At 47.8% G+C, this 13,149-nt stretch overlaps 1 protein-coding gene across 3 annotated transcripts in view; it reads left to right on the forward strand.

Moving 5' to 3' along the window:
- The window catches only part of KMT5B (lysine methyltransferase 5B), a 49,977-nt gene extending 37,460 nt beyond the window's left edge, over positions 1–12,517 (forward strand). For all 3 annotated transcript variants that reach the window (XM_090257462.1, XM_090257446.1, XM_090257452.1), the window contains 2 exons: positions 3,853–4,049; positions 10,304–12,517. In XM_090257462.1, coding sequence (XP_090113588.1) covers positions 3,853–4,049; positions 10,304–11,781 — 1,675 coding nt within the window. In that variant the 3' untranslated portion in view covers positions 11,782–12,517. The remainder of the gene's footprint in view (positions 1–3,852; positions 4,050–10,303) is intronic.
- The last annotated feature ends 632 nt before the right edge of the window (positions 12,518–13,149 follow it).

A 13,149-nucleotide genomic window follows, 5' to 3' on the forward strand; every position in this document is an offset into this window, starting at 1 on the left:
ATTTCATAGGTTTGCGGTGAGGATTAAATTGGTTATTTCACATAAAGCACGTAGGACAGCTCGTGGTTAATTCTCTAATGCTAACCATAAGATTGCATCGTGGTTTCTGGTTACTTTCTTGTTAGAGTAGAAGCTCCAAGAAGGGACAGATTTCCACCTCCACTAGTCCCAGCGTCCAGGACAGTGCCTGGCACATAATAGGTGCTTGATAAATATTTGCTAAAGGAATGATTGAACGGAGCAGATGATACGCTGATAAGGTGTTAGAGACTGTCCTGAAAGTGTAACCATGCTCACCGAATCCCAGAGCAGCCCTGCCGCTGCTCCCCAGCTCGTTCATAACTGCACGTCCCACCGTGGTCCTTAGGCAGGCCCGTCCTCGTGGGTGAGCCTTGGCTTCTCACGGGTCGCGTGGGGCAGCCCCACCTGCTCCCCAGGCCGAGTGTGAGCAGGAGGTAGAAACACGCAAGTCTGTCCTAGGCGGAAAGGCCGACCAGAGAGAGCAGTGCGCATGGCTGCCGTCAGACTGCATGGACAGTTTGATTTAAAGTATTGTTTAAACTCTCAGGGGCACCAGTCTGGTGAGAGGATGAGACTAGTCACAGAACTCATTCAGTTATTCATCAGATATTAACCGAACAGCTACGTTATGTTAGGCCTGCATGTGCATGATAAACAAGACTGGCACAGCGCCAGAGGTGAGGGTCGTGTGTGTGCACACGGACACACACTCCCTCACTCACTCACTGTGCTGGGCGCTGAAAGGGGCGGAGAGGAGGCCCAGTGAAGAACTGAGAGTGCTACAGTCGCAGGGTAGGTGTCCGGGATGTGTTGGATGCATGCATCTGGGCTGTAACTGTCCTGCCACAGCAGCAATCACAGTGTGTTTCTAATGAGCGCTGCAGGCTTCACTCTAGAACAGTTAAGGAATGAAATCTCATGAGGGACCAAATTGTTGTAAAGCTCATATGAAAGGATGTTTGATAATAGCCAAGAAAAAATTATTCTAAAGTATAGTTGGGGGAGATTTGCCTTAAAGATATTAAACGTTATTGTGAAACGATTATAATCAAAACTTGAAGATACTGGCCCAGAAATGGACCAGTAGGTAAGACTAGAGTCCTGAAATAGACACAAGCATGATGGCATAGCATTTTCGATCCGCAGTTGGAACTGCATGTGCAGAGGGCTGAATTTCTGACTGCACGAGTGACTGGCGTGCCCTAAGCCTACATGGTTCAAGGGACGGCTGTAATTCATTCATTCAGTGCCTGGAAGAAAACCAAGCTAAATCCTGATCTCACACTGTATGAAAATTAATTCCGTATGGATTAAGGACTTAAATTGAAAAGTACAATGCAGGACTATTAGAAAACCACTTAAGAGAATATATGTCTAACATGGGGTAGTAGTATTCTTTGGAAAGAAGACAAGAAATGGTAAATACTAACATTTTTGAATGGCTGAAAGTCAAGGCAAAGACAAATGATCAGCTGAAGGGGGACATAAGTACACACGCAGAGTTAACATAATAGCAGAAACTGCTGCAAAGAAAGCTGTTGTCCTAGACGCTCACAAGGGAGCGACAGACTCCAGTAGAAAAGGAAGGGTAGGAGGATGCTGCACAGAAAACAAGGACCACAGACAAGGAAATTAAGACAATTAGGTATTCATGCTCACTGTCAGCAGGCAGAATTTAAGGGGTGTGCTGTTTACTGCTGGCGAGGACGCGGAGAGACAGGCACAGTGTTACTAGGATCGTGAATAGCTGTAACCTTTTGGGAAAGTAATCTGGCAAAATGTGTCAAAAGTCAGTGCATCGTTTACCTGGCAGGCAGTCCCGTGTGGAAGAGTCCAGCCTGTGGGAGGGTGAACGCTGGGTAGCAAAGACTTGGTTTCAGGAGCAGCAGTTCCTGGGGGCAAACAGGAGAAGTAGCCTCCAAGTTTCAGCATCGCTGGTGGGGAGGGACTGAGTAAACTGTGGAATGTTTGTTCTGGGTAAAAGTGCAGCTTTTAAAACATGTCCTATTGTAGTGTGTTTGTCTATGAGGTAATGACGAATGCACGTGTTATCCTGAGGCTTCGTTTGCTCGGAAAACCCCAGCAGTGTAGACAGGTGTGCGGACCGTGGTAGAGACGTGGGGGCCGAGGTGCTGGCAGGCGGGCAGCGCTGGCACCACCAGCTCCTGCTTTGTGGGTGTTTATGTCCCGGGATTGTGGGGCCGGTCGCAGCCAGCGTGCGCATGTACCGCTTCCCTAGGCTAGAAGGAAGGAGGGCGCTGGAGGGGCGGGGAACGGTAGGGTTCTACCTAAAAAACTGATTTCCAGATAAACCAATCCCACTGCAGTCATTAATTTTGTGTTCAAGCATACCTTTAAGTCTGGCCCGTCTTTCAGAAATGCCGTGTGGTACGGTAAAGGCCATGGGGTGTCATTACTTTCTTTATCCACGTGGAATGAAACGGCCTTTGGGGTTTAGGGATTTACTTTCTGAACGTATTTTGGAGTGGGGCTGAGCGTCACTGGTTGCCGAGCTCGGTGAGGATTTCTCATGCACCTTTCGAACAAAAGAATTGAGGCTGGCCCACAATGAGGTTTTTTATTATTTTTACCAAAGCATTAATTAAAATTCCAGGTGACTTCTGTGAAGGTGAGGAAAACAAGAATTCCCACCTTACGTACCAAAAATAGCTGCTGCTTTAGGTTTAGGTCTGTGCTTCCAGCGTTAAGAGGTGAGAGGGTGCGGGGAGAATATAAAACGGCTGTCCCTTAGCAAAAAGGGGAGCACTCCATTGGGGGGAGAAAATCGTGAAGGGAGTCAGTCCCACAGGGTCTCACACAGGGCAAGATTGCTTTCCCACTGAGGGTGTTCGCAGTTTGCCACACACAAGCGTGCACTGGGTGGCGTTTCTTGTAACACGTTAAGGGCGATCTAGGGCAAGCCACCACGGAGGGCAGTGTTAGCCAAGCAGTCGTCCCGCTTCCTAAATGCAATGGATAATGCTTTTTTTAATCTCATTAATGTCTAATGTATTCATTCTTTTGAACAGCTGAGTAGAAATTTTCCTTTCTACACTGAAGAAAGCAAAGATTTGTAAAACTGGATTCCTTTAGGAAGTTTAGGGATTCTCTTAAGCACTCTCACTTCTGGAGACGAGGTACATGGCAGTCGTTGAAGCAGGTTAGAAGTTACTCTTGTCCAGTGGTAAAAGCAAGTCTTTCAGAGCCTTTTATTTAGTAACATTTTATTAACTTAATTATGGTCATTTATGTTTATTCCAAAAACGTCAAAGGAATGAGTTAACAGGTGTTTATTGTTCTGAAAGTCAGATTTTCAGTAGTATAGCCTCGCCTTCTAACACAGATTTTCAGTTGGAATTTGTTCATATCTGACATTAAGTTCTGTCTAAGCAATGACTTAACATAAGGAAATTTTCTGGTTTCTTTTTTTAATTTCTTAATTCTCAGTGTTTGGTAATGTGTTAAATTTTGCAGAACAAAGCTAGAATATAATGAACAGGTGGGTTATTTAATTCACAATTTAGACCTAACTATTGCACCAACTAGTTTAGAAATTGAAGAATCAGTTATTTATTGTTATCTACACATGAAATTATACAGGGTCCAATAGTTTCTTATGGGCAATTAATAATTGACAGTAGTCATAACAACTTGTTTTAAGATTACAGAGCTTTTTGTTCATTTTATATGCATATTTAAGTCTTTTGAGAGTCCTAGGCTTGGCAGATGTCCGTGAGGCGGGAGGCCTCCCCGGCAGCCTGGAGCCCTCAGCAGCCAAGCGATGGTCCGTAAGTGTGCCGTTGGTTTGACGTGTGCTCTTTTCTCTTTCAGACGGGGAACTGGTGCTTTTAAATCCAGAGTGGGACTGCCTGCGCCTGCTCCTGTTATCAATAGCAAATACGGACTCAGAGAAACAGATAAACGTTTAAATAGGCTCAAAAAGTTAGGTGACAGCAGCAAAAACTCAGACAGTCAGTCTGTCAGCTCTAACACTGACGCAGACACCACTCAGGAAAAAAACAATGCAAGTAAGTAAGGGACGTTGGATAAGCTTGTCTTCTTTTTGTTCTTAGTGTTTTCACACAATTTGTTTCCTGGCACGTGCTTCAATAGTTTTGATCTTTTAAATACTGAGCACATCCCTGGGACCTGAGCGGCTTGCAAGGTTCTAGTGATGGCCTGCCCACAGGAGCTGTCTGTGTCCCGCCTGCAGACTCAGCACGCTTGTCCAGACTGGTTGTCTGCTTTTCTGGGATAGTCGGTAATTGGACCTTACATGCTTCCTCATATGTTCCGGGGCCGTCATGTATATGTCTGAGAGCAACATTCTCAAGATGTTAGTTTCACTATAATTAGGTAGTTACGTCCTCCAAGCAGTTGGGATGGGGTGGAATCATACAGGCAAGGCACACACGTGTCCCTGTGCCCAGCCAGTCTGCTTGGGTGGCCGAGGGACTTGGGGAGCTCATAGCTTCTGGCTTCAATGTTTCCACCTTCTTACTACTTACCGTCCTTTTTCAAAATGAACGGACCCAGTTCGCTAAACCACCACTCGCCAGGTTCAGAATTGTGATAAAGGAGCATGTTAATGTCCGTGTCCCGTGACATGTTATCCACTACCGAAAAGCAGCAGGGTGAAAAGGAGAAAGAAGCAAGCTTTAAGATACCAGTTGGGCGGGGGGAGGCAAGACCTGATGAAACTGGAAAAAGAATAAAAAAGAAAGAGAAAAGGCAAGAAAGCCTAAATGAACAAAAGAAAATGCATCATCTTAGAGTGCTGAAGCCCTGGGACCATTTTGATTGCTACTGTTTTTCATCTGGGTATCACCGATTTTGTCTGGTTCCACCGAAGTAGCAGGCTCTTCAGTCTGACTTACCTCTACCAGGAATCAAGTTTGAAAGTTTTGACTTGGTGATCCCCAAAGCCTGCCTATTTTGGCACTAAATGTTCATAGATACTTCTTGGCACCTAAGGATCCTCTGAGAGCTGGTTATTTTGGGCTCTTCTCCCTATCTTCATGTCTTTTCAGCCCAGCACTGGGTGCTGCCCTCCCTTGCAGAAAATCCAAAGAAAAGGGAAGCTGTCTCCCATGGTGGCAAAGGTCAGTGCCGTGACCTCCCGAGCCTGCCTCCTGCTGGGAGTCAGAGGACAGGCGTAACCTCTGTAGTGTAAGAGGGACCCTGTGTACCCCGTTTCTAACGTCCCACGTGAGCAGAAGAAGGGCAGTGAGTCCACCACTCACTGTGGACTGTTGCTTCTGATAATAAATGCAGCATAATCGATGCTTGTTTTCTGAGTCTGGATCCTTGGCAAGACTGGAGGCATGTAAAACCTGTGTGTGGGGGCAGCCACGGCGCTGTCCCCTCAGGGGGTGTTTTGTGTTTTTACACATTAACTGTGTTTCTAAGGCACAGATTCTGAACTCACTACACCACTTAGTTTAAAAGATTAAAATAGAAATATTTTTTCAGGCAATATTTATTAGTAAACCTTTTTTCAAATTTTTAAATTTATTTTTAGAAGGGAAGGGAAGGAGAGAAACATGGATGTGCGAGACACATTGATTGGTTGCCTCTTGTGTATCTTTAGGTGGGGACCCGGCCCGCAACCCAGGCTTGTCTAGAATTTAGCAGCTGACAGGAGCTGCTTCCCTTGAGCAGCATGTGTATTCTTTTTAAAGGAACATTTATGCCTAGTGGGCAGAAAAATTGTTTCTTCCATGCAGATCCTTCTTCGGAAGGTATCGTGAGGGCCACAGTCTGACTGTTAGCTTTGGTGTCGAGAGAGGAGACAGTGAGAAATCCGTTCTTACAAATTCTGTTCACAAACGGGCATTATGCCATTATTGGAAGATTCTGGTTTTTAGGTCTCTCGTGCCTCGATGGCTGGGCCAGCCCCCATAGTCAATGCCCTGATAGAGGATGTGTGTCACTGCAGGTGCTACAGGTCAGCGCAAACCCCGGAAGGCTTGGCCAATGAGTGAAGTTTTCTCTGAACTAAGGAGAGCCTGTCCTGGAGGTAGTTCTTCAGTCCGGGCTGCTGCAGGTAGCACTCCCTGACCCGAGCGCTGCAGTCTGCGTCAGGTCCTTTCCCAGGGCCTGTTCCTGGCAGCCGTCGCCAGTCTGTGTTGGTCATGTAAGGTGGCAGCTGCGTGTAGTCACCGTATTACCTTGTCTGCACTGACAGTGCGTGCGTAGGGCTCCTCCTGCCCAGAGCGCAGGCGCAGGCGCAGCCCTGGCACTAAGGAAGCCTCGACATCGTTCTCCTGCTCTTGTATCTGGCTGTTGTCATTCCTGCTACCCACGCAGGGCTGCCTTATGACTGAGGACACCCTGAAATTACCATGATGGCCATGCTGTGGCTCCTTACCCATGATTCGGGACTGGCAGACCTTAGAGGCTATGCTTAAGACCTTGGGATCTTGGACGGTAGAGCCCAGCTCAAATCCCGTCTCTGCCCCTCTCCAGATGGACAGACAATCTTAGGCACATGGGTCCACGTGTGGTGTGGTCCTCACATAGGTGTGACGGCTCTCCCCTCAAAGAATGCTTACGAGCATTGAGACCGTACTGATTTGACCGTTCGTACAGCATCTGCTATATCCTAATTGCAAAGAACGTGTATCGCCACCTGAAATTACTGTTTAGGTTTACGCATTTGGGACTCGTCCTGGCCCGTAGGGAAGAGACTAACGGGGGGTGTCAGTGCTGGCGTACCCTGTCACCACTTAGGTTAGAATCTGTAGTCTCTGTCTCTTAAAAAAAGATTTTAATTTATTTTTCGAGAGCAGGGAAGGAGAGAGAGTGGGAGAGAAACATTGATGTGCGAGAGAAACGTCTTGTCGGCTGCCTCTCTCACGGCCCAGCCAGGGACCAAACCCACAACCCAGGCCTGTGCCCTGACCGAGAATCGAACTGGCGACCTTTTCCTTTGCAGGATGATGCTCAACCCACTGAGCCACACTGGCCAAGGCAAAACCTTAGTCTCTTAGTGGATTTTTATTAGGTTGCCACTGTCTTCCTCCTTGATCCTGCTGTCACTGATCTCAGCACCATGGATAGTGTGGCCCTTTGGGGACAGTGAGCAGCCCTTGGTCCTTACTGCACTCTCGTCTTGGTCACTTTGCTCACACTTCTGCCCAGCTTTTTTTTTTTTAACCTTTGACTGGATACACACACCTTTTACCTGGACTTTTGATGAGATCATGCTTTTTAGGCAAAATGAGAACACACCACAAAGATGTAAACCCAAGTGAAGCCTTGGTTGAAACCATGCGTAGCCTCGAGCGCTCTGTCCCTGCTGCTGAGAACAAACACCCAAGGGCTTTGGGAGCGGCTCACTGCGGTCGGGTGCTGGGGGAGCGGGTAGGGGCCGAAATCCTGAATCACCATAAAAGAAGGTTCATCAAATGGATTAAAATAGGTGCCCAAGTAAGGGAACACTCAGGTGTGGGACCCATAGCAAGGGCTTCCTGACCTACATAGAAAGTCAAAACAGGCTCGCTGGGCGAAGTGTTTTCCCCAGTTAACTCTTAAAGGCGGTGAAGCACATTCAAAGCAGAGGGAATTTTGTTTAAAAAGATAAATCAGCGCCCTGGCAGGTGTGGCTCAGTGGACTGAGTGCCGACCTGCGAACCAAAAGGTTGCCAGTTCAATTCCCAGTCAGGGCACAGGCCTGGGTCATGGGCCAGGTCCTCAGTTTGGGAGCGTGTGAGGGGCAACCGATGAATGTTTCTCTTTTGCCCTCCCTTCCTCTCTCTCTAAAAATAAATTTAAAAAGTTATTTACAAAAATAAATTGGGGGTGAGAGTAGAACTAGAGCAAGTAGAGTTTGTCATGGCTGGTAAATAGAAGGTGGGCAGAAGGAATGTGAGTCTGATTTAGTTTTGGACTTTATTCTTAGGGCATTAGGTTATTTAAAGGTTTAAAGTGCACTGGTGACGTGGTGTAGCGCGCTGGGAAGACCACGCCGGCTGCATGGTAGGCAGTGGGGTGTTGGGGAAGCACCAGCGGAGGGGACAAGGGCGGAAGCTGCTGCCCGTGGTCGGGCGGGAGGCCGCGGCGTTGGCGGTGGAGCGGGGCAGGCGGCCCCGGCGGCGTTGCCGAGTGGGCTCCGCTGGCCGCGGTGGGTCGGGTGGGCCCTTAGGGAAAGCAGCGCCGGGAATGCCCTCCCGGGCTCCGCTCAGGCAGCTGGGCGGTCGGTGGTGGCCGCCGGCTGGGGGGCTGTAGGGGCAGAGGCAGCCGTGACACTCAATGGTGAGTGCCGGCCAAGCCTGTCCACCGAGGGGCTCATGAGACAGCCTCGGAGGGGCTCCCGGTGCCCGTGGGTGTTTGGGGACACGGATCGTAATTCAGGGGAGAGCCGGGCTGGAAAGAGCAGGTGGGAGCTGCCAGCAGGTGAGCGGTTTCCCGGAGGCCCGAGGAGTGCGGTCTCGGGCGGCCGCAGGGGCAGAGCGCTCGGGGACAGCCAAGGGGACGGAGAGTTCCAGGAAGATGAGTGGTTAGCAGTGTCGTTCTGCGAAGGAAGGTGAGGGCTGAAAGCGTTGGCTGGATTCCACAACCCGGAGGTTGTCCGAGATCGGCCAAGGCGCTCGTGCAAGGGGCAGGCGGGGCCGGACTGGAGGGCTGTCGCCGTGCAGGAGGCCGCGTGCGTGTGACTGTGGTGCGTGGCTGGTGGGGGGTGGGAGAGGGGAAGGGAGCGAGGAAATGGAGAACCGCTGGGCTTGCTCATACAGCGGTCCTGGAAGGGCCAGGCTGAGCCAAGGCCCACCACGGCCGCCCGGAGCAGCCGGCACGCGGGACCCCGGTGGGCACGTCCCTCCAAGCGCACTGCTTGTCTGCCATGGCGCAGGCCTCGTGAGCAGAACAGAATTGTTTAGCAAAAGAATTCCCTGAATATCCTTATACTTTAAAAATAACTTCTAGCAAATTCTGTATCATTCCAGTTCATACACATCAGTTCTCAAAGGGAGTGGCATCCAAACTTGACTACTAGTCAGAAAATGGTGGCCTGCTTGATAACAGCCCCCATGGGCAAGCAGTGGGTCTCGCACTCGGCGCGGGCCCCTCAGCACCATTCAGGAGCCAGTCTGGAGCACGGAACTTTCCGTCCTCAGTGGTGTGATCGTTTTGGAATGCAGGTTACTCACGCTGGCTCTCCTCAGTAAGAACCAGTGGTGATGTCACCCCGCCATGCAGAGGGAGCAGCGCTTGCCCTGGCGGCCACAGGCGTGTCACACGGGCAGTGTGCTGGGCTTGCCTACCTCGTTGTCCTCCTCCTCTCTGCTGAGAGAAGGTGATTCGTGGTTAGGTCCCCTCTGCTTCCTGAGTAAAGGAGTTCAGAGGCATATTTTGATGGGGAAGAGGTTTTCCGGTGGGGGCGCAGGAAGCTGATTGAGGAGCCGGCTCGTGTAAAGCACTGTCTGTTGGGTCCACGTGTCACTGCAGAGAGATGCATAAATGTGGCGAGGTCACAAGCTCGCCTGGGGAACAGTGTAGACCTGAGTCACACGGAAGCCTGCGTAAAGCCGTTCAGCTGACACCTTGGTTCTCAGGTGACTGTTCTCAGTGGGGTCATCGCAGCCTGTCAGTGTCCCGGTCCAGAGGAAGGAAGCCGGAGCCCCTCGTCCGAGCGGAACTGGCGGCCCGCTGCTTCCCTGCCAGTCTGATTGCGAGCAGCAGGCAGGCCGTTCTGCCGACCCAGTGCCGAAGGGGACAGCGTGGTGCACTTCTTCGGGGTGACTGTCCTTTGGGAATGCAGTGTGTGGTTCCCAGGATCCCTTCTGGTTTGAAACCATTGGAATAGAATTGCTCTCTGAGCTCATTTGCAATATGTTTCTGTTCTATGATTTGAATTAATGAGTAATTGGAGTTTAGAAACCTACTTTGAATGATTAAGAATTGGTGAAAAGGAAAAAAAAACCTGATTTTTTCCTTAGCTTCAAATCTTTTATGTGGTAAAAATACTAAATTAGGAAAAGAAATACTTACTTTGGACCAGTATCATGATCGATTAAGGACAAGCATAGAGTGAAATCTAATTACTTGTTCCAAGAGCTCCTTACCCAGTTCAGAAGTGAGCAGGCGCTTCATAAGGCAGAGGCAGAAATTAGAAGGCAAAGAGCGTGGGAACACTTAGGGACAGGCAGAAACTGAACTGGGGTCTTTCTCCTGTGTGTTTGTGTAATCTAAATGTTACATCACTGAGAGTCTGGTTGGGGGCATTGTTTTGTGTTACCAACCCCGTTTTTCATCCTTTTTTTTTTTTTTTTTAACTTTGCAGCTTCTAGCCGAAAATCTTCAGTTGGCATGAAAAAGACCAGCAAGAGCAGAACATTAACAAGGCAATCTCTATCAAGAATTCCAGCTTCTTCCGACTCTACCTCATCTAAGCTGACTCATATGAATAACTCCAGGGCACCAAAGAAACCGAAAAAGCCTGCAAAGCCTTTACTTTCGAAGGTGAAATTAAGAAATCATTGCAAACGGCCAGAGCAGAAGAGTGCTTCGAGAAAACTCGAGATGGGAGACTTAGTCCTTAAGGAGCCTAAAGTAGTTCTGTATAAAAACTTGCCCATTAAGAAAGATAAGGACCCAGAGGGACCAGTACAAGCCACAGTGGCTAGTGGGTGCTTAACGAGACATGCAGCAAGAGAGCACAAACAGAACTCGGGGCAGGGGCCCCCTCCGCCAGGAGAGGGTGCTCCCAGCACGTACACAACCAGGCGGTCCGTGAGGACGAGAATGAACTTGAAGGAGACCTCTGACATCAGGCTGGAACCAAACAGATGGGACAGCTATGAAAACGGCTTGAATGAGCCTTGCCCAGACGGTGGCGAGCAGCCAGCTCCTGCGGCGCAGGAAGAAGAACTGGCTCGTGATGCTGCCCAGGAGGAGGAAGCGAAGTGTCCTAAGGGTGACAACAGCATTGCAAGAAAGAAGTCACGACAAGGAAAACTTGTGAAACAGTTGGCAAAAGCAGAGGGATCCCCTGTGGTGCATGATCCTCCTGGAAAAGCTGGCGCGGTACTTGACGGGATGGGGACCCTCCCCGACCAGGGCCAGCACAGCCGCACAGAGGACGGACCCGGAAGCTACCTGGACTGGACCCCTTCGCCTGTGGCCGGGTCGGTGGTGACATCAGATAGCTTCAAAACAAAAGACGGCTTCAGAACTGCAAAAAGTAAAAAGAAGAGGCGCATCACAAGGTATGATGCACAGCTGATCCTGGAAAATAACTCTGGGATTCCCAAATTGACTCTTCGCAGGCGTCATGACAGCAGCAGCAAGACAAACGACCCGGAGAATGATGGGATGAATTCTTCCAAAATAAGCATCAAGTTAAGTAAAGACCATGAAAATGATAACAATCTCTATGTAGCAAAGCTTAATAATGGATTTAACTCAGGATCAGGTGGTAGTTCTACAAAATTAAAAATCCAGCTAAAGCGGGATGAGGAAAGTCGGGGGTCGTGTACAGAGGGGCTTCATGAAAACGGGGTGTGTTGTAGTGACCCCCTTTCTCTCCTGGAGTCGCGCATGGAAGTCGATGACTACAGTCAGTACGAGGAGGACAGTACAGACGGCCCCTCCTCCTCCGAGGGAGATGAGGAGGAGGACGACTATGATGATGACTTTGAGGACGACTTTATCCCCCTCCCCCCAGCCAAGCGGTTGAGGCTGATAGTTGGGAAAGACTCTATAGATATTGACATTTCTTCCAGGAGAAGAGAAGATCAGTCTTTGAGGCTTAATGCCTAGGTTCTGGGTCTGAACATGACCTGGGGTAGCTACTTTAGAGAAATAAAGAATTCGTCGGTTCCTCCTCAACTGAAGCATTGTAGCGGCAGCACTTCTCCGTTTCTTCACTTCTCAGCGTAATGCGTAGAAAGTGTACAGCGTGCTGACTCTTCTGAAGTCTGATTTGTGCACATTTTTATTGTACTTTTTAAATAGCTTTCTTACGTGCAATTCTGAGTTAGAGGTAAAGCCCTGTTGTAAAATAAAGGCTTGAGCAAAACTGGACAGTGATAACGACTTTCCACACGGGACACTGAAAACAATAATGTGGCTACACAGTTTTTTTTTTAACCTTAAGAGCATTAACTAGCTCTTTAATATATGACTAAACAATAATTTAAAACAACCCATAGTAGCGGCATATTAAGGTTTTCTAGTCTATGCTAATATCACCAGCAATGATCTTTGGCTTTTTGGTTTATTTGCTAGATGTCGCCCCCTTGGAGTTCTGTCAGTTCACGCTGTTGGCTGGCCCAGGTGGACTGGGTGTGGCCTTGGTTGGAAGTCAGGTTGGTTTCTTAAAAAAAAAAAGTACAATTCCACGGGTGACAGCCAACTTTTCAGTACATTGTATGTACGAGGGTAGCAGTGTGCGGGATGAGTTTCGATACGGCGTATTTATTGCTTGTCATGTAAGTTAAAGACCTTGTATTTAACACTTTTCAATACTTTTAGATAAAATTGTTCTTTGCAAGAATGATTGGTGCTTATTTTTTCAAAAATTTGCTGTGAACAATGTGATGACAACAAGCAACATTTATCGGATGAACTACAGCTATCTTAATTTGGGTCAGGTTTTCTGTTGCACTTGTAAAATGCTACAAGGAATATTAAAAAACTATTCACTTTAACTTATAATAGTTTATGAAATAAAAACATGAGTCACAGCTTTTGTTCTGTGGTAACCTATAAAAATGTTTGTCTTTGAAATTCAATGTAAAGAACTGAAAACAATGTATATGTTGTAAATATTTGTGTGTTGTGAGAAATTTTTGTCATAAGAAATTAAAAGAACTTACCGGGAAGGTTTTTAAGTTTAGAAATATCCATGCCAATAAAATAGGAAATTATAAATATATAGTTCTAAGCACTGCATCAGTGGGAGTTCTTGGCTTATGTTAGTTTATGTATGAAAATGTCGAAGAGTTTTTGACTATATTATCAGTTAAACAAAAAAAGTCATTTAATTTGTTTTTGAAGCACTTTGAGAAGAGAAATTAATTTTAAGTAACTTAATGAGCAAAATTTTACTACTTTATGTTCAGTACCAGGCTTTCATTTTTCTGGATTATTTTACAAATCATTGAACAAAGAATTTGGGACTTGAAC

The sequence above is a fragment of the Furipterus horrens genome, unplaced genomic scaffold, assembly GCF_987537825.1.
Source record: "Furipterus horrens unplaced genomic scaffold, mFurHor1.1.pri manual_scaffold_2, whole genome shotgun sequence".
Lineage (NCBI taxonomy): Eukaryota > Metazoa > Chordata > Mammalia > Chiroptera > Furipteridae > Furipterus > Furipterus horrens.